Source organism: Equus asinus, chromosome 10, assembly GCF_041296235.1.
Source record: "Equus asinus isolate D_3611 breed Donkey chromosome 10, EquAss-T2T_v2, whole genome shotgun sequence".
NCBI lineage: Eukaryota > Metazoa > Chordata > Mammalia > Perissodactyla > Equidae > Equus > Equus asinus.
The window spans coordinates 70,005,874-70,027,211 of record NC_091799.1 but is presented as its reverse complement, the minus strand read 5'-3'; the positions used below and the strand labels follow the sequence as shown (position 1 = coordinate 70,027,211).

Genomic DNA, 21,338 nt, shown 5'->3' with positions numbered 1-21,338 from the left:
CTTACTAATCAGGAAAATGATGAACAGCACAAAGAAAAATGGGCAATGATAAAGAAAGCTCAAGAGTTCATACAGAAAGAAATGTAGGTGGTTAATAAATATATAAAAATGCTCATCATCCCTTTATAGTGAAAAATGCAATTAAAACAATTGTATACTGTTTCTTACTTATCAGAATGCCCTAAATTAAAAAGTTAATAATCCTCATTGTTAAGGAAAAGAAGTGGAGAAACTTACATCTTTGTATACTGGTGGTAATATAAATTGATGGAAATTTTAAAGGGAAATTTGGCATTATCTATCAAAATTTGAAATGTGTAAATCCTTTGTCCCAATAATTTCACTGCTAAGATTTTATCCTACTGATGCATTTGGAAAAGTATGCCAAGATATATACACAAGGACGTTCATTACAGCATGACTTATAAAGCTCAAAATGGCCTAAATGCACAATAATGGAGAATTGGTTAAATAAACTATGGGTCCTCCAAATAATGAAATATTATGCAGCCATTAAAAAGGAGAGCTTTATAACTACTGATATGAAAAGATCTGCATCAAAAAGAAACACAATTATATAGAATATGCCCCCATTTGTATAAAAGTTTTAGGAGTAGACTATGCATATACATCTAGAGAAAACATTTTCTAGAAGCAAACATAAACTGATAAGAGTGGTTACCTTTGGAACAGTGTCTTGGTGTCAAATTTTGTTTTACACCCCTCCAAATGCTTTGAATTTCTTTTACCGTGCATATCTATAACTTTTTAAAAAACAATTTAGTATTGAAAAAGTAAATGCAGATCCGATGAATAAAGTTTATGAAAGGAATGTATATCTTTGCTCTGTTGATTAATATTAATGAATTTAATTTTCTTATTAGAAGATAACTCTAAGGGTTCCTGATGTAAATGCACACACATGTACGTACACACACACATAAACACATACACACCATGGGAACCATGGAAATTATTTTTAATGCCAAGCAAAATTTATATTTTTATATGTTTCTCTAGAAGCTACAAATAGAATGTAGTTATGTCACCAAGACTGACAGAGAAATTTTAAGTCTCAATAGGTTATGCTCAAAGAAGTTTCATATTTATATTTAATATTTATATTGATATGACATTACCTAACCAGAAGTCCACATAGTACCTTCATCTTTTGCTAGTGAGTCTTTAATTTTATCCACCACAGGGATTCTGCTTATTCAGCAGCCGCTGGTGGACGGCGAGGTGCTACGAAAGTCATGGTGGTTGTAACTGATGGTGAATCACATGATGGTTCCATGTTGAAAGCCGTGATTGATCAGTGCAACAGTGACAATATACTGAGGTTTGGCATAGCAGTAAGTGGCTTTTCTTTTTACTTGGGTAAATGTTCCTTTGTAACTTCCCAAGATTGCACTTTCTCATTTGCTATTCATGGCTTAATAGAAAAGAAAATTTCTACTCTCTCTCTGCTTCTTGCTGATTTGCAGTCCTGTCAGCTAAGGGGATGTGGAGATGTTGCTAGATTTATGTCTTCAGAGGGCTTATTATTTTCAGAAACAGCCTAGAAAGTGCTAACTGGGAAATTAGTACAGCAGTAATGACCTTTTTTCCTTCTTTCTCTGTTTTCAAGGTTCTTGGGTACTTAAACAGAAACGCCCTTGACACTAAAAATTTAATAAAAGAAATTAAAGCAATTGCCAGTATTCCAACAGAAAGGTACTTTTTCAATGTGTCTGATGAAGTAGCCCTACTAGAAAAGGCTGGGACATTGGGAGAGCAAATTTTCAGCATCGAAGGTAAAAGAACTCCTTCTTTCATGAGTTTTCTTTCGAAAACTTTTTTCAAGAATTCTTGATTTTATTACCTGCCTATTTATTACTTGATTTATTACTTGCCTATTAATGTTAAGTTGTATCCAATGTGTAAAAAGAATTCCTATACATCAGTAGGAAAAATAGACAAAGAACATGAATAAGTAGTTTATAAAAGACAAAATGCAAATGGCCAATAAACATAAGAAAATATCCCCAATTTCAGTAATTATTTAAAAATATAAATTAAATCAATGTCATTTTGTGCCTGAAAGATAACAAAGATTAGTAATGTTTCATCTTGAAGAGATTATGGGGCAGCAAAGAAGCTCATACACTGTTGATAAGACTACAGATCGTATAACCTTTTTGAGGGGCAATTTAGTAATATCTATTATAAATCGTTTTGCTATTTTACACTGTGAAAATAGTTTTTATAATCATAAAATGTTTTACCTTTTTATACTTTTATATAATTTCTAAAATTCATCAATTTGTTTACAACAAGTGTATATACTTTTAAAATTAGAAAAATACAGTGATCCCAGTGGGACCTCCATATGATCTCCAGGTGGGGGCAGACATCTGGTCTTAGTTCCTGATAGTCTTTTGTTTTACTGGATATGCGTCATAGACCAGAGCAAAGCCCTATACCCTGATCTTTCAGTTGTCATTGATGATGGCTATCAGCATAGACTCTCTGCCCCTGGCGTCATCACCTTCCTAAGGAACTCAAAAGAACAAAGTTATCAACTTGTAGCAGCTGGGAGGGGCCGTTAAATCTACAGAGCATTGGGTTAATTAAACAGAGGTCATTCAAAGTTACAATATGGTTTCTTTTCTACAATATGACTTGCCTTTTGTCAACTTGTGTTGAGCTGGTATCATCAGTGTAGAAATATCACATGTCCAAGAGCTCCCTGTGTGGAGGACTGGAACACACTTCCCAGTTGCAAGTCCCACATGATCCATGGTTCCCGATGGTTAACCCAAATGCCTTTCAGCAATAAGGAGAGTATTTTATTGACCACCTACTGTGTATCAGGTACTGCTTCACAAGCTGGGTCCAAGGGGATTTGATGAATGAAGTATTCATTTCTACTTCTGTAGTCAAATCTTCATCTCTTGGTTATCCACTGGGAAGTTCTATCCAAAAAATTTTACTGCTTTTTAAACATCCCATGGTGCTTCTAAGTTGTTTAAATCATCATCAAAATCTAATGTGCTCTGAGATCATACAAAATTATTTGGCTCCCATGTTAATTTTGTTTGTTTGTGGTGGCCTGAATATGAACAATTGCAGTGCAGTCTAAATGATTTTGTGCATTATCTGCTATTGTGGGTTTTGGGGAGCGCTGCTCTGGTTTATTAAAAGTCATCTCTACTCATCCTGTATAAATAATTACACCTTCTGAACAAGAGACTGTATCATGCCGTATAGTTTCCCTTCTCTATATTAATGTGGCAGTCCAGGAATTTAGCTTCTTTTTTGTGAAGATTAGTGAAAAGGAACCATTTTGACCACACTGTATGGAAAATGAGTTCTAATTGCGTCTTACAGTGCTAGTGCCAGAGGCAAGCATGTATGTAGAAAAATTTCCCAATTGGTAAAATTCCTACTCAGTCTTGAATCCTGGTTCCTGAAGCCTAATTGAAATATCTCTCAGCACAGTCTTCACTACAGATCAATTGCTGAGCTCCTCCAACTGTATCTGAGATATTTGTGCATTTATTAGTACCAATATTTGAAAGTTAAAAATTCAGTTAGTTTCTCAGCTAGTAATAGTAATTTAAAAAAAAAGAAAAAGACCATCACCTCAGTTTTCATCCTACCTCATCCCCTACGTGGAGGGTTCTTTGATATCAGGAACTTCATAAATAAATATGCTAATGCTTAGTCAAGAGTAATGCCAACTTGGAACCCTCCCTGGGAGGTATTGTGGATTTCTGTATGTGTTAGAACACTTCCTTGGTGATTTCTCCCTCCCACAATCTGCCAGCTCTATATTTTTGAGCGAACATCAGAACACTGTGCGTGTGTGTGTGTGTGTGTGCATGCATGTATGTTTGAAAATTTGATTTAAAACTGATGACAGTGATGTAATTTTTGAAACTGCCATTCCCCAGGCACCGTTCAAGGAGGAGACAACTTCCAGATGGAAATGTCACAAGTGGGATTCAGCGCAGATTACTCTCCTCAAAATGTGTGTATATCAGATAACTTCCAGCCATGCTGTCATTTGGCTTAACACTTCTGGGCACAATGGCCTTTACATAAAGAAAGATCAACATTTCTGAGTCCTAGTCACAGTCATTTCGTTTCTTTGTTCTGCTGATTTAACATTTGAAAAATGAAGGTTAACAATGCCTTCCCTTCCCTGTTTCACAAGAATTTTGTATGGAAACAAAAAATAATAATATACAAGACGACTTTGAGCACTCCAGGAGACAGGCAGTGAATTAATTCAAGGTATTATCATTGCAGGAATTCTCTTTGAATCAGTTAACTAGTGGAAGAGTTTGTTAAAAACACAAGCTCTTGTCATAACTTCATTGAATTCTGACTTGCTGTTCTTTTTTCTAAGAGCAGAGACAGAAAATAGTTGAAAAAGTAAGGAGATAGGAAAAACATGGAATGAGAAATCTTCTTAGCTCAGAGAAGTCCATTCTTCTTTCTCAGAAGCATCTGTCATCCAGGCCTCTGATGCTAATTCTACTCAGGAGATGAGCGGAGTAGTAAAAGGGGCAAAGACATAGGTGACCCTGGGAAACAGGGAACAAGATGAACTCAGGATTTGAGTGGCAGGGTAAAGGACCAGAAACAGCTTATTTTCTCTCTAGCATAAAAGGTGCTAACTTTTTCTGGATCACCGATCATTAGAGGATGCTCATAAAAGTAATGGGTCTTTCCCTCAGAGAAAATGTAAATGAACTCAGACACAGAGAATTTTGCACACAATTTCCTAAGGTTTTTGTGCATTCCCTGAAGTTCCTTCCTGCACCTGAGATTCAGAATCCCAGATTTATGACAATTACTCACTTAATTCCGTTTTCTCTTATCCTCAAAATGGGATGGATAATTTCCCTATTTGTTATTTTCTTAGTGGCTTGTATTTTTCAAACCAAAATTGTATCTTTGATGTTTTCTAAGATCTAAGATCAAATACTTAAAAATAATGTCTCGTCCTGATTACCCCTGCCTTCTATGCTGATTTATAGCTTTGAATATTCAAATTGGGTTTCCTTCCAATAGATGGACTTTTGTAGCTGTGCTATTTTCAAATAGATGACAGGATCAAGATGAGAGAGGAAAATTTGAGAAGGAGTCAAGAAGAGTGTTGAAAACAGAATAGAATGCCCCAAGACCCGCCTGGGACAGCAGCATCACCCTCCTTCTCATCCTCTGTCAGCACACTTCCTGTTTCCCAAACATGCCTCATATCCAACCGTGAGCTTTTCTTACGAATCCGTGGGACTGGAGGCTTACTTCTGACTCCTTTCTAAAAGCTGATAACTGTTCAGCATTTGCAAATATGCGCCTTTGAATGGACATTTCAAGATGTCTATGTGCTCCTCCCGACCTACAGCTTATTAAAAAGATTTATCTATATAATGTGACATACTAAATAAAGCCAAGATGAGAAGGCTTGTTATCCAGCACAAACATATTGAAACAATTCTGAGATATGTCAACATACATTCTTATAATTTTACTTTGTCATGCTTCATTTTTTTCCTTGAATCTAGGCAGTTTATTTCACTGTTTTGCCTACCCTGCATTCATATGCTTTAAAGGCCGTTTGTTGGAATGATCTTCATTTTTCGGTTATTTTAGGATATTCTGATGCTGGGTGCAGTGGGAGCTTATGGCTGGAGTGGGACTGTTGTCCAGGAGTCATCTCATGGACATTTGATCTTTCCTAAACAAGCCTTTGACCAAATTCTGCATGACAGAAACCACAGCTCATATTTAGGTAAGGCGCAGCAGCATTTGGCTCAGCAAATTTAAGTTCCCTTTTTTTTTAAGATTGGCACCTGCACTAACATCTGTTGCCAATCTTTTTTCTTCTTCTTCTTCTCCCCAAAGCACCCCTGGTACACAGTTGTATATTTTAGCTGTGGGTCCTTCCAGTTGTGGCGTGTGGGATGCCACCTCAGCATGGCTTGATGAGCGGTGCTGCGTCTGCACCCAGGATCTGAACCGGCGAAACCCTGGGCCGCCGAAGCCGAGCGCGCGAACTTAACCACTCGGCCACGGGGGCGGCCCATCTTTTAAACCATCATCTTGTTGAATCTCAGGATCAGTTCAGCAAATCTCTTGAACATCATCTAATCATTATACTTATTGCACATATTTATGCTGCCTCTTTGCCAATCAGGCCTTCACCCATAAATACTTAATGAAATTCACACAGGTATTATTCCTGGGACGTGATTGTGTTTCTCCAAAATGGAAACAGTTCCTAAAAACCAATCCAGTAAGTGTGGTCTTCTATTATTTTAGAGTTCTTAATTTTTTCGTTTTTCGTTTCTATAATAAGCGGCCACCGATTTTGAGCACCTACTCTGGGACAGTTTCTGAGCTGGCTTTTCTATCTACATAAACATTTAAATCCTTCAGCGACCCTCTGAGGGAAGTATTGTTATCCCCATTTTACCTTTGAGAGCCAGCAAGGTCAGTAAATAATAAAGGTGAGCAAGTTAGTAAGTGGCAAATCCAGAATTTGAACCTGAGACGGTCTGACTCCAAAACCTTTGTTCTTCCTATTGTGCAGCATTACCTTTTAAATTCATTTAGTTATTCATTCAAGAAATATTCACTGGGTGCCAGGTTCGTGATGGCTGATGGGGACAACTCAGAATCTAAGACTAGTTTTGTAGGTCGATGTCCCACAACACAGGGCAGTGCTGCTGGTGAAAGGGCAAGAGTAGCTCATCTTACAAAAAGGAAGATATGGCCTCAGTGATGTAGTCAGGAGTGCTAGGAACTGCTCATCACACCTAACAAAAAAGGACCTCCGATCATCTCTACTAACTTTGCAAGCCTATCTGGCTGAGATATTCCATAGTACCTACTCTGTAACTCTTTCTCTCCTAGGTTACTCTGTGGCTGCAATTTCTACTGGAAAAGGTGTCCACTTTGTTGCTGGTGCTCCTCGGGCAAATTATACTGGCCAGATCGTGCTGTACAGTGTTAATGAGAATGGCAACATCACAATTATTCAGACTCACAGAGGTGACCAGGTAAATTCCACGTTTAGCAGGTGAAATTAATTTTAGGGACGAGTGGGGAGTCAGTAAAAATGAAAGCTAACAGTTATTGAGTGCCTACCCTGTGGCTGGCTCTGTAATCTGCATTTATTTGAATATTCCTTAAATCTTCCCAACAATACTGAGATCTATCATCCCTTTTTGACAGGTGATTGAGAGTTTAACTCCCTTTCTAAGGTCACATAGCTTTCATGGGGTTGAGCTGTCATTAAAACTCTATCCCATGTGGCCTCAAAGCCTGTGCTGTTTGGTTACCTCCCATTGCGTATTTTTGACTCCTCAGATGAATAATGCATGGGTGTTACTTAGTCATGGTCACAGGCACCTAACTACTGCTTTGTAGGCAAGCCCCCACTAGGAGCCGAGAAGAAATAACAAGAAGGGAGAGGTATAGCATTACAAGGACTGAGCTGCTACATCTGGGCCTGTCAAGATGTCCTGTGGCTTTGACATTTCTAGAAGTAAAGCCACTCTCTTCTCTACTACTTTCTACTGATGTGTGACAGTTTGGGAGTTAGACCCTATGATGAGCCCCAGTCATGGCCCACTAGAACAAAGCCCAGCCGATAGACTCCTGTTTCCTTACTAAGCAATTTTGACCCCCGGGCTTGGCACATTTTTGAAATGAATGTCATTGATCTCTGACAACCAATAGAAACTTTTCTTCCTTGAGTTGGAGAAACTGACTATCCACAGAGTTCTTTCCTCTGAGATTAAGTCTGATCCCACTGTCTCCATGGATTTTCCAGGAGTAAGGAGACCTGAGTTTTTGACTTCCTTGACCACAAACCAGCGATGGTCATACTTTTCCCTCCTCTGTAATATTTTTAAAAAGGGTGCTTTTATTTTGAGGAAAACAATGAAAGCGTTATGGAAGGAATAACTTCGTGTTCGTTTCTGAATCCTTAAGAGGCATTCCCATAGGCGTGCGTTGAACACTGATTGAATGGGATGAACATTCAAATTCCCAACCTCTCTTACTTCACTTTCCCACCACCTAGTCCTCCCGTCCCAATCTATCCGGGAACTCCTCTCCTGCTCCAGATCATGCCGTGGACACTTATGTCACTAGTGCTCTCCCACGCCCTAGAAAACTCCTTGTCCTCTTTTAAGGTGCAATTTGAATACTCCTTAATCATTCTAAGCCTTCCTGACTCCCTGCGCTCTGGCCTCGCGGCGTTTGGTGCTTGCATCTATTGCAGTATATTTTACCGTGGAAGCACAATTATTTGTTCCACCTCCGTGTTCCTCTCCCACTTCTCTCTACAATATCGCTCACATACTTTCTAAGTGCTTCTCTTTGAACACCACCACCAGCATCAGCAACACCTGGAATGCTTGTTTAAAATACTGTTTTCTGGACAGTACATCAGTATCTCTGGAAATGGGTCTCAGGAATCTGTATTTAAAGGACGCTTTCTTGGCAATTTTTGTACACACGCAGGTTTAAGAACCAAGTGTTAGATGGTGCTAAAACCTGAGAGAAGGAACTCTGTTCTCCATCTTTATGTTCCTAGCACCTTTCAGGTAGTAAATACTCAATTGTTGAATGAGTAAACAAAAGTTCACTGTAATGTGAGGAGTACATGAACCCTAGGAATCCTAAGGTAACTATGCTTTATTACTCCAGATTGGCTCCTATTTTGGTAGTGTGCTGTGTTCAGTGGATGTGGATAAAGACGCCATCACAGATGTGCTCTTGGTAGGTGCACCGACGTACATGAATGACCTAAAGAAAGAGGAAGGAAGAGTCTACTTGTTTACTATCACAAAGGTAAGAAAAAAATATTTATTAAACTGACAGTTTAACTTGCTTTAGTATTGGTAAATAAAAGTTAATTTGCATTTTTGAAGAATAAAGAAACTTATTATCATTGAATGATAATTTTCATATATAGTCTAGTTTATATTTCATCATCGTGAGGATGTCACCATGAAGTTATAATTTAAAAAATCACATTAAAAAGCATAACCTAGAGTTTCATGTATAGTGCACTGCCATTTTCCATGAGAGGTCTTTGAATATATACTCTCTTATACAAATAAAGTCATTATAAATGCATGTCTTGGTTTGTTTGTTTGCTTGTTTTGGTGACAAAGATTGGCCCTGACCTAACATCCATGCCAATCTTCCTCTCTTTTGTATGTGGGACACTGCCACAGCATGGCTTGATAAGCAGTGTTTAGGTCCACCCCCAGGATCTGAACCTGTGAACCCCAGGCTGCTGAAGCGGAGCACGTGAACTTAACCACTGGGCCACTGGGCCAGCCTCAAGGCATATCATTTGTGAAATCCATGCACGTGCACACACAAAGATCTGTGTCAAGTATCTCATCCCATTATTCTTCTTTGCTTTAAAGAAATAACAACAATAGAGCAAACCATCTTGTTAATATTTTACAGTGAAAAATGCAAATTGTACCAGGCACTTTGGAAACCTCTATATAATCCCAGAGACTTTCTACATTAGTTTTCCAGGAAATTCTATTGCTTAGTGCAACATTTAGGTATATATCCAGCTCTTGGAATTTCCAGTCCTTGCACATAAGATTTAGCATACCCTAACATGGAAAAGCACAGTTTTTCCACCTTGTAGACTGAACTCTCTAAATCCGTGCACATAAGTATAATCAACTCAGTGAAACCTGAAAAGAAAACCAGAATTAAAGGCACCGGTTGACATAGAAATGAGATGACTATATAAGGGAAAGGCTGGAAAAAGAGAAGCTGATATTAATGTAGGAAATATTATGTTTAGCTATTGTGATATTTTGTCCTACTTTATTTAAATTAATATAAAAATCAGCCCTTGAACAGAAGCAATTAAAACAATTATAAAACATATAAAGAATCTATAGGGGCCGGTTCCACAGTCTAGTGGTTAAGTTGATGTGCTCCTCTTCACTGACCTGTGTTCGGTTCCCAGGTACAGACCTACACCATTCATCAGTGGCCATGCTGTGGTAGTGACCTACATACAAAAATAGAGGGAGATTGGCACAGATGCTAGCTCAGGGACAATCTTCCTCAAGCAAAAAAAAAAAAGAGGAAGATTGGCAACAGGTGTTCACTCAAGGCAAATCTTCCTCAGCAAAAAAAAAAAAAAAAAGGAAGAAGAATTTAATTGAGTATTTAATAAGGGAATGTCATATCTGCTTGTATGAAAATTTAATAAATCCCCAGTTTCTTAAATGTTTCTTGCATGTCAAATATTCTGAATTATCATTACTTATTAAAGATAAGAAGATGTAATATCTTATCAAACTCAGTAACAAATTGATTTTTGTAAGATTATTATAGAGGAGAAAGAATCACACTGACCCAGTTTCATGCTTGAGGAGCATTGCTTTCTTGTGAACTCATGAAATATTTCCATTCTTGATTTCAAAATCTGAAAAAACAACTGTGTCTTTTATAAGGAAATATCTTTTCTTTGGGCAGAATGACTTACTGTTTCTTATAATGGGATATTAACAAACTCATTTTCCACCTCTTATACTATTATAATTATGCCACTGTTCAGTAATTTTTAAGTAAAGGTCTAAATTAAGATATTGTGTTTTATTTTATTTTGTCTTTACCTTAATTTTATTCTGGATATTAGTAGATTTTCACCAGAAAAATTTTAAATCAAAAGGTTTAGAGACAGGTGAAGATCCTAATATTGAGGGAAAAAAGGAGACAAAGAAAGGGATACTTTTATGTAGGTTGTTCAGCCTCAGTAAAAAGAATTGCCTTTCGCCATGGTTTATGAGCAGATATCCTATGACCTTACTTACTAAAATTCTTATTTATAATTCTCATCATAAATAGAGAATTTTGAATTCTAGGTTTAAAATCCCATCCACGTTTAACAGTTTGCAAATTGGCTTGGGAATCATTTGCTGTGAATTTTAATTATAAAAGTTGTAAGGTTTACTTTAATCATCCCTCTTTTCCCCTTTGCAAGGGCATTTTGAATTGGCACCAGTTTCTTGAAGGCCCTGATGGTGTTGAAAACGCTCGGTTTGGTTCAGCGATTGCGGCTCTTTCAGACATCAACATGGATGGCTTTAATGACGTGATAGTAGGCTCGCCTTTGGAAAATCAGAACTCTGGAGCTGTGTACATCTACAATGGTCATGAGGGCACTGTTCGCTTGAAGTATTCCCAGGTAATCCATGAGTTTCATGGTGATGTGTTTACAAGTGAGTATCAGTGTGTTAGCAATAGAGAGTATCATGCAGACCATCCAATCCATCCCTCTTACTTTATAACTTTATTCATTCACTCAACAAATGTTTCTTGTGCCTCTGTTGTGTAGCAAGCACTGTTGTAGACTCTGGGGATGCTGTGAAGAACAGGACAGGTGAAATTCTGCTCTCTGTGGATCTTACATTCTTGTGGAAGAGACAGAGGAAAAGTAAATAAGATAAAGTGATTCAGATAGTAGTAAATGATAAGAAATTTTAAAAAACTAAAATAGGGAATAAGTTTTCAGGGATGGGAAGTATCAGTATTTGAAAGAGTGACCAAGAAGGCCTCACTGAGAAGGCAGCTTTTGAGTAAAGGCCTGAAGGAAGTGAGCTGGCTAGGCGAGGAATCCGGACCAGAATTTGCATCAACTCCTTCCCAGTCCACTGATCTTGCACTGCTTTGTGCTGGCTTGTGATTTTATGTTAAAAGATTTATGCTGTTTCGTTGATGAAAATGTGGCTGCGGGAATGATAAACAGATCACGTAAGATGTGATTGAGAAATCAATGGAATTTTCTGGAGAATAAAACAACAAACCGTAAAAAAACGGCTATATAGAGACTGTAACAATGTAATGGAGAAGCTGCCTTTTTTCTGTTACACTCATTGTGCACTATAATTTCATGTCAAACTTGCTCTTTCAGAAAATCCTGGGCTCCGACGGAGCCTTTAGGAGCCGTCTCCAGTACTTTGGGAGAGCCGTGGATGGCCATGAAGATTTAAACGGAGATTCCATCACTGATGTGTCCGTTGGTGCCTTTGGACAAGTGGTTCAGCTCTGGTGAGTCAGTGAGAGCCAGACACAACCTAGCTAACTAAAAAACGACCTGCTGAGATTGCTGTGCTGGTGTGGTGGCAATGCCCTCGTGCATTATATAAGACTCTAGGACGTTTATGTGTCATAGTTTGCATAAAGGAAGAAATATGTCTTTCCTAGTGAGAGAAAACAAATATTTGCTTAACATTAGAATCGAGTTTCTCTTCTCCATCTGGTGAGCAGAAAAAGTGCATAGAAAAGACAAAGCCTTTGAAATGGTATCCAGGATATTTTTGAATATTATCTTCCAAATAGCCTTGCCTCAGCTCACAGAAAGGAAGCCTCATGAGAATGTCTTAAAAATACTGAACACTCAGACCACACAAGTAAAATGTAACTTCTCATGTGGCTATAAGGTATCTTTTGAAACTATTAGTCATAAACCAGAAGCCATTATTTAGGTTTAGCTGACCTCTTGTTGACCTCAGAAGCAGTTGAAGAGCAGGGGGAACAGTAAGGAATGCAAGGGCCATGTGATTCAAGGACAAAAATAAATACACTGGGATGGTAGGGAGTGGAATCAGAAAGAAATTGAGAATTTGATCAAGAGTCCCCAAGAAAACATAGTGTAGCCATTCATTCATTCATTTCTGTTGAAAAATGTGCTTTACATGTCCAAATGTATCAAGAATAGAAAACATTACACACTGATATTGTGTTGTTTCTGAGTTTAGTGATAGTATTTACACTATCTCACTTGTGCTTTTAAAGGATGAAATGCAGTGTTTTTAATGCATCATTTTAATGAAAGCTTTATGTGGAAAAAATAAAACTCAAGGATAATATTTAAGACTGAAAAATAAGGAAATGTATTTACTGAATAAAAGCAGTTAAGAGTAGCATACCATTAGAAAAATACAAGTTGTGAGAACATAATTATATGACTGATTTTTACATCAGCCTGTAGCCATCCCAGAGGCTTTGTCCTTGGTGGGTTATATTCTTACTATACTCTGACTCCCTTTAATACAGTCAGTGATGGCTAAACTTGTTTCTTTGAAGGTGAATTTGATTCTTCAAAATAGTCAAGACACATGGAATCAAATTAATTTATTGAAGTGATGAGTCAAGCTAAGTTAATGCCATTTTGAGGTCACATTCCTATAAGGATTTTCTGGGGAACTTCCTGAGAATAATTTTTCAAAAACAAGTTTAAAAAATAATTTAAATCAATGTCATATCCACCGGGATAAGTGCTCAGCCTCTCAAAGAGATTGACTTTAAAAAAACATTCGCATAGACATTTTCGATCTCGTAAGTTTGAGGCCGTGTTGCATTTGTTATTAGATATTTTATGACTGCTTATCAGGGGGCCTGATAGATACATGATTAACTATTGAAATAATTTTTCAGTTGCCTCAAGTCCTTCAAGTGGTTCCTAAAATGAAGAGAAAATGTTTTCGATCTTGCTGTGGTATTTTTCAAAACAGTGATGTTACTAGTTCTGCTTGCTGCTTTGTAAATAGTTGAGGGTGTGCACAAGGGGTCATTAATGAAGAAATACAAATTCCACTGGCCAAGGTCTTAGGAGACCATGGATTCTAATTTCTCACTTGCTAACTATTACTCAGTAAACGGGTAAGTTACCAAATGTCTTTGTGTCTCAGACTTTTCATTGATAAAATGGAGAAAACATTTGTTCTACCTATTTCGCAGGAGTGTTATAGGAGCAAATGAGGCCATGTGTATGTGAAAGCCCCTCAGATGTCTAAAGGGCTGAACCAGAGTCAGAAATCTGCAGCACCCTGCCTGAGATGGACTCCTCAGCCATTTCCTGGCATCCGGCTAGTTGCCACCATCACGGCCATATGCCACACTTCCAGGAATCACTGCCAGCCACTGAGGCAACAGCAAGCAGCCACGATCACACTCCTCCGCCTGCCACCCGCCCTTGCCACCTGCTCTCTCCCCTCCCTTTGTGAGAGGAGTGAATATCATGGCTTCCAGCTGGCAAAACACAACAGGGACCACGACTTCGTACTTTACTTACGAAGAAGTTGCAGGCTCCCATCCTGGGCTCATGCGTGTGTTCATTAGACTAAAAAGATTAAATGTGGGTTGTGCTGGTAGTAGGGTCACAAACAAAAAAGACGTTATCCCTACCTGCCATCTTAGAGCTTTCAAAGAAAAAACGCTGCTGAAGTGCTTAGATAGAGAGTGGAGAGGATAATTATATAATGCTGGCATGGGGTCCCCTATACAGAGTTCATAATATGTGCACTCGGCAATAATGTCCCCCTGTTTACATTTATGTCTTTCAGGTCACAGAGTATTGCTGATGTATCTGTAGATGCTTCATTCATACCAGAAAAAATCACTTTGTTCAACAAGAACGCTGAGATAAGCCTCAAACTGTGCTTCAGTGCGAAGTTTAGACCTACTAAGCAAAACAGTCAAGTGGGTGAGTAGACCTAAAATAATCTGTATGGACATAGGTTTGCCTGTAGGGTTTTAGTCTTGAATATAACCTATACTTTGGATTGGTAGACCAAAGGAATTTAGGGTCTTGCCGACATTTAAATTACCGCACAACGGAGGTGCCCGAAAATGGCTAGCTAGGCATGGAAGGTTTGTGTGCATCTCCCTCTGTCGTCTCTAGAAGCTAACGTTCTGCTGCAGAGCGTTGTAAGCTCTATGGCATAATCATGGGCTCTCCCAACTCTGTCCTTTGAGTTCCTCTTACCCACAGGTCCCTTACTGAAAACCTTGGGCATGCAGGTTACGCTGGACCACAGCCCGTATTAAATAAGTACACCATGTGCTGGCTATACCGTGATCAAGACAGGGTGTGTTCAGTACGAGTATCAAATATTATTCCTACTCTTGAGGAATTAATAAGCATGAAATAATGAGAGAGAAAATATAAAGCAATATATAATTTGTGCCCAGTGTTTTAAATTTTCAAAGTAATCCAGAGATGTGAGTAAAAGTCTGAAATGTGTCCTATCATCAGAAAAGAATGAAGAAAACCATGGGCAAATGTCAGCAGGAATTGTCACTGTCTCTCTCTTGGACTGGCCAAGTTGTCTTTCAGGGTCTCACGTCCTCTCTGAAGTCTTTTCTAACTGCTTCATCTCCCCTGCATCTCTCCTGCCCCTTCCATATGTAGCGGTTGATTCAGCACATGAGTAAACGCTACCTTCTTTCATCTGCGGCTGTTTCATGGGGCCTAATCTTTCCATCAGGCTTGGGTTGCCAACTTCAGAAACCTGTAGTTCCTACAGGTATTTCATTAAGTAGTAAACAAATAAACTTAAAGATTAAAAATATAGGGGCTGGCCTGGTGGCGTAGTGGTTAAGTTCGTGTGCTCTGCTTCAGGGGCCTAGGGTTCACGGGTTCGGATCCCGGGCACAGACCTATGCACCACTCATCAAGCCACACTGAGGTCATGTCCCACACACAAAATAGAGGAAGATTGGCATGGATGTTAGCTCAGGGACAATCTTCCTCACCAAAAAAACAAATACAAATTTAGAGGCAGGTTAATTGTCATAATTCATACCAAGAAATAAATAGGTTAAGAATACAAAGCAGAAGTTAGATCCACATCTTGGCACACTTTCCTTATTTTCCTACTTTTCGTGTCTATCTGGCATTTTTCCTTTCAGGTGTTAAACACTGACCCACTTCTGAGGAGCACATCTCACAGACCTGCCTTGTAGCACACCCATATGAGCAGCCATGATAGTTGAGTCAAAAACCATTACCATATAAATATGAAGTGGCTAGCTGTAATGTACAGTGTAGGGGCTATCGTTAACTATACTGTATTGTATATTTGAAAGTTGCCAAGAGAGTAGATTTTTAAAGTTCTCACCACAAAAAAAAATCGTAACTGTGTGAGGTGATGGATGTGCTAACTAAGCTTATCGTGGTAATCATTTTGCAATATATACATATATCATATATCAAATCCCTATGCCGTATACACCTTAAACTTACACAAGGTTATATGTCAATGATATCTCAATAAGGCTGGGGGGAAAAGCATGAAGTGGCTAGTCTGCCTAAAAGATTAATTTGGAAAATCTATTTGTTGGCAGAAATGGCTGGCTGGTCACCTCTCCTGGCTCTGAAGCTTGGATTCACCTCATGTGTCTTCCTTCCACTTTTGACTGTACTCCACCCCTTCTGTTGCCGCACACTTGAAAGGGGCTTTCTGCTTTCAGAAAATTCCCTTCCACTCGTTGTCCAGGGTCTCTTGCTATTGGGCACCTTTGAATCCGTTTCCTTGGCCTTCAGGTCCACACAGTCATGTCCATTTGTCACTTAATTGCTTGGCAATAATAGTATATAAGACATGAATCCTATCTTCACAAATTTGAAAAGTGAATTTATAAAGTATATGGTCTCTAGTCTTTATTGCATCAGGGGCACACTCCAGTTTAAAGTGAATAACATAGAAAATTAATATATTGCCAATGTGACTATATATCCTTTTTACCAAGCTGCTTGAAAAAACTGAAATAGTATTATCAAGTGTACTGACTTTGTCCTAGCTACACTCACCTCCCTGCCGTTATGTATCCTTTGTATTATTTTCACCACCTATTTTTAGTTCATTTGATTCTCATATTTTGTCTCTTTATTAACCTCATTAAGTCATTGGAGCAAGAAAAATTATACAACACTTCTAATAGATATTTTAAAGGTAACATGTAGAATTAATGTTTTTGGAAGTATATGCAACCTTTAAAATATTGAAAGTAATAAAATAAGATAGAGTAACCCCAAATAAGGCAGCTGATGCTGGGAATAGTATCTGATCTTCGCTCGCAGTTTTGGACATGAGGCCAGCAGACTTTAGCTGAACTTCCTAATAGTTCAGACGTTGGCTCCTGACATCAGTTTTTATCACATATGTTTCTCATTTCCATTTCTCTGGGTTAGTATTATTGTCTCTGTTTTATAGATAAGGAAATGGAGGTTCAGAGAGGTTAAGCAAATTACCTAAAGCTTGCAAGCAGTGGACTCAGGATTCAAACCAAGTCTTTCTCATTCATTTCTTACTCCTGCAGCGTTGCATGCCTTTCCCCGTGTGAGCATCTAGAATGGGCCAGGCACGATACATGCTTACTTAGAGTGTCTCAGTTACTCCTCAAAAAACAGTTAATCCTCATAACTGCGTAGAAACAGCAAGAACATGGGCTCTGATTTCAAAATTACCCAAATTTTATTTCTGACCATGCCCTCACTGTGAACTGAGGTGAATTATTTTATCTCTTTCATTCTATTCGTTATCAGAAAAATAGGATAATAATACCGACTTTCCAGGTTTACCACCAAACTTGTATAAGATAACATATGAGAATACGTTCACTTGGAGGCACTCAAGAACTGTTCCTTTGCTTTTCATATCACCAAGTTGTGCATGATGAAATCTATGTTTGAGAGAGCAGTTTGACCAACTCCGCTCAGTGGATTTCCTGGTGGCAAGTCCAGTTTCTTTCCACTGCTTCAAGCCACATCTCTTTGAATCACATTTCTTTGTATCCACAGTCACATGCATCACACCAGAGCTAGAATTACAAATGTCCTGGGCTGTCCACGGCTCACAATCCATCAATGTAAAGACTGGTTTTTATGTCCTTGAAGTCAGAGACTTCACCCCATAAGACACAATAAAGCAGGGATGCTTTATCCGTAGAAGTTTTTTGTAATAACATTTCTTTATGATTTTTACCATAGCCATTACATATAACATCACAATTGATGCAGATCTATACTCATCCAGAGTAACCTCCAGGGGTTTATTTAAAGAAAACAATGAAAGGTACCTGCGGAAGAATATGATAGTAAGTCAAGCTCAGAATTGCTCTGAGTACATCATCCACATACAGGTGAGGCCTCAGAGTCGTCCCTTTATCTCTCATTTCTTCTTAAAGACTAATGAATGGTGAAAATCCAAAATGGAAGCTTATGAATTAGGAAATGCTTGCCCTTTTAAATAATGGTTGTCTTGTCTAATTCTACGAACAGGAGGCATATTTCCTATATATTAATATATATGGTCACATTCTATTATTATACAAGTTAGTAGTATTAAATTTTATTTGGGATTGCAACTAAAAGAGCTAAAAATAAAATTCTGAAAGAAATCAAAGACACGATACCTTCTTAAATGTTTAGCAGGGAGAACTTTTAGTTGACGATAAATTTTATTTTGACATTTTCCTATCAGGGAATAATTTTATTCATTTTTAGGCTACTAAAAAGAACAATTCCAATTATGATTTCTACTATTGGTTTTATATTAATATAGGTGAAGGATGGTAGCTTGTGAGGTTAAAATTATTTGCTCTAATCTTATGCCGTAATTTCTAGAGTCCACATGAATTTTGAAAATCTCCCAAGTAGGAAAAATGCCTCTCAGGAGAACACTTCCAACAGGAAATTTATTTTATAAATTATATGAATATTTCCCCCTAGAAACAATGTTGAAAGTATACTTTACTCAAGAAACTATTTTTAAAAGAGCTGTTTAAGAACTTTCCTAGAATATGGTTCTTAGAGTTAAGATGCATAAGAATTTGCAAGGAAATTTTTATAAAATGCATATTCTGGGTCTCTACCACCAGAAATTTGGGTTTGAAAGTCCAAGGAATATGCAGATTTAAGGGACCACTCCAGATATTTTTGATGTAGATGGGTAGGACAGAGATCTCAAGAAATGCTAAGTATAAAGTTAATGGTTAGATGAATTAAAATCAGTTGAGTTTTGCTCAAGTTGAAGGTTTCTTGTTTCTGAAGGCCTGGGCTTTTTTCATTGTTAAGGTGCCAATTATTTAGATTCTTTAAAGGAACAGAAGCCAGCTTTCATTCTTTCCTATCCCTGCTAAGTGGTAGATGAAATTACACGTGTAATCCATTGTGGGGGAATGAACACAGCCAGACTCTTGTTCGTATTTAAATCCTGTTCACTCTCATGTGTACTTGTGAAGTTTTCAGAAGGTATGTGTTATTTTGGCCAGCTAAGAGAGATTGTTTCAGTTAACACACCACATTTGATATCAATACCAAAGTCCATTCAATGTGCCAACCCTGCAGCCAGCTGAGGAAGCGTTCCCTTATAGCCAGGAAACCATCCAGGTAGGCAGGCCCCTCCAAAGGACTCAAGACAGGAGTAAGTCCTGCCTGTGAATGGACTAAGTGAAAATGAAGATATCGTTTCTTACAAAAAGGCAAATTCGATTTTTAGGGTTTGTCATTTGTGTAGACATTGTTCTTTCCTGACAAGAACTGGAAAGATGTTTGTAAGAAGATTGCTAGATGACACTTACAACCCTGTTTTGGGATTTCTACGTTTTTCAACAGGCGAGAAACCTCAAAGGCTGGAAGCAGCCCATGCATCCTGGAACACTGCATACTCTCCACCCTCTATGTTAAAGGCCAAGTGGAGAAGTTGTACTTGTAGCTGAGTAGCACTGGCTTTACTGGCTGTTCAGTAATACATGCATCATTTTACAGGTGCAAGGAGCAGAGCAGCTTCTAACAGTCAACTAGGGCCAGAAATTGGGGAGCTTGGATTCAGATGTGGGAATCACCTTACCTGGTTTTATAGAGCAGAGTTAGGTTCTGACTAGGGAAGAGAGTCCTCTTTTCCACTGCCTGGCAGCCAGCCCTGGGCACCTTCCCTTCTAGGTCATAATATTCCCGTCCAAATATTTGGTCAGGACACCTAAGGACTCTTAAATCCTGGTGATAGGAATCGGAAGGACGTAGCCAACAACCCAAGAACTGGGCACTGACGTAGGGGTCTTTTGAGCATTAAAACTGGACATATAATCTAAATATTTGTAATCACTTGTGTATAAATAATGAGATTGATCAGCTTAACTAAGAATTGCTGTTTCTGATTTTTACTGAACCCGAGTCTCTAAGTTTCTTAGCAGTGGAGAGGCTAAGAGCAGAATTAGGACAGAAGAGAAGCAGTAAGAATCTTAAAAATTCAAAATAAAGATATTCTACGTCATTGAGGGTGGACTGTGTTCTTAATTGTAAACACATTTGTGGTCATTTTCTTGTTTTGAACCTGCCGTGCCCTATAAACTGACTGTGTGTCTGTGCATTCAGGAGCCTTCAGATGTTGTCAACTCTTTGGGTCTGTGTGTGAACATTAGTCTGGAAAACCCTGGCACTAGCCCTGCGCTTGAAGCTTACTCTGAGACTGCCAAGGTCTTCAGTGTAAGTATGGCCTGTCCTTCCTGGAATTCAGACTTGCTAACACAATTCACTGTCACTGCAGTAGCATTTGAAAGATGTGTAGGACATAGCCTTTAAATTGTTAATTTTCTAAATGAAATACACTTATGTGTAAAGGTCATCAGGATTTAGGCTCCATGAAGGTAGAGATTTTTGTCTTACCTGCTCACTGCTCTATTCCCAGCTCCTTGAGCAGTGCCTGGCTCACCACAGGTGTTCAGTAAATATTTGTTGAAGAAATAAATAACAAGAAAGTGACACCTTCTGCTCACTACCCACTTAAAAGATAAAATGTTACCAATAACCTATGAAGTTCTCAGCATCACTCCCCACCCCCGTCACATCCACTTTCATCTTGCTCCCCAGGCAAATCATCGTCTTGAATTTTGCATTTATCAATGCTTTTCTTTCTGATGTTGCTAAACATGTATATATTCTTAAAACACTATTTAGTTTTGCGTGGTTTTGAACTTTATGTAAATGGAATAATACTATATGTATTTTTCCACAATTTCCTTTTTTAACTCAGGAGTGAATGTCGGGGGTTGTTTTCCCTTTTTTGTAGATTCCTTTCCACAAAGACTGTGGTGATGATGGAGTTTGCGTCTCTGATCTAGTTCTACATGTCCAACAGCTGCCAGCTTCTCAGTAAGTTTTACTTTAAAGTTCAATGTAAAATAAATCAAAGACACATTAGATTACTTTATTCAAATGAATGTTTATGGAGAATTTTTTCTACAAAAGAAACATCCATAACTAATAAAGATCTTTAAAATCTAAATTTCAATTTCTACCATCCATATAGGAGTAAAACAATAAGAAATATAAAACCATTTATATTTTTGGATGATTCCTTTCCCTGCATTGTGATTAAAAGCCACAAAGAAAAGAATCTAATAGAATTTACTTATTCATTGTCAATATCGGTTTACTATGAAGATAGTTTATTATTAAGCAATTTCTCAGTCTTCCAAATAAATCTAAAGAGTTTATTTTGGAA

The 21,338-nt window shown here is 38.1% G+C and overlaps 1 protein-coding gene across 1 annotated transcript in view; it reads left to right on the top strand.

Annotated features, from left to right (window-relative positions):
• The window catches only part of ITGA2 (integrin subunit alpha 2), a 98,953-nt gene that overhangs the window by 55,886 nt on the left and 21,729 nt on the right, over positions 1-21,338 (top strand). The window contains exons 8-19 of the mRNA XM_044771413.2: positions 1,205-1,355; positions 1,631-1,796; positions 3,939-4,015; positions 5,647-5,785; positions 6,910-7,055; positions 8,713-8,856; positions 11,033-11,236; positions 11,963-12,099; positions 14,397-14,536; positions 17,825-17,976; positions 20,210-20,320; positions 20,904-20,986. Of these exons, the coding sequence (XP_044627348.2) occupies positions 1,205-1,355; positions 1,631-1,796; positions 3,939-4,015; positions 5,647-5,785; positions 6,910-7,055; positions 8,713-8,856; positions 11,033-11,236; positions 11,963-12,099; positions 14,397-14,536; positions 17,825-17,976; positions 20,210-20,320; positions 20,904-20,986 (1,650 nt within the window). The remainder of the gene's footprint in view (positions 1-1,204; positions 1,356-1,630; positions 1,797-3,938; positions 4,016-5,646; positions 5,786-6,909; positions 7,056-8,712; positions 8,857-11,032; positions 11,237-11,962; positions 12,100-14,396; positions 14,537-17,824; positions 17,977-20,209; positions 20,321-20,903; positions 20,987-21,338) is intronic.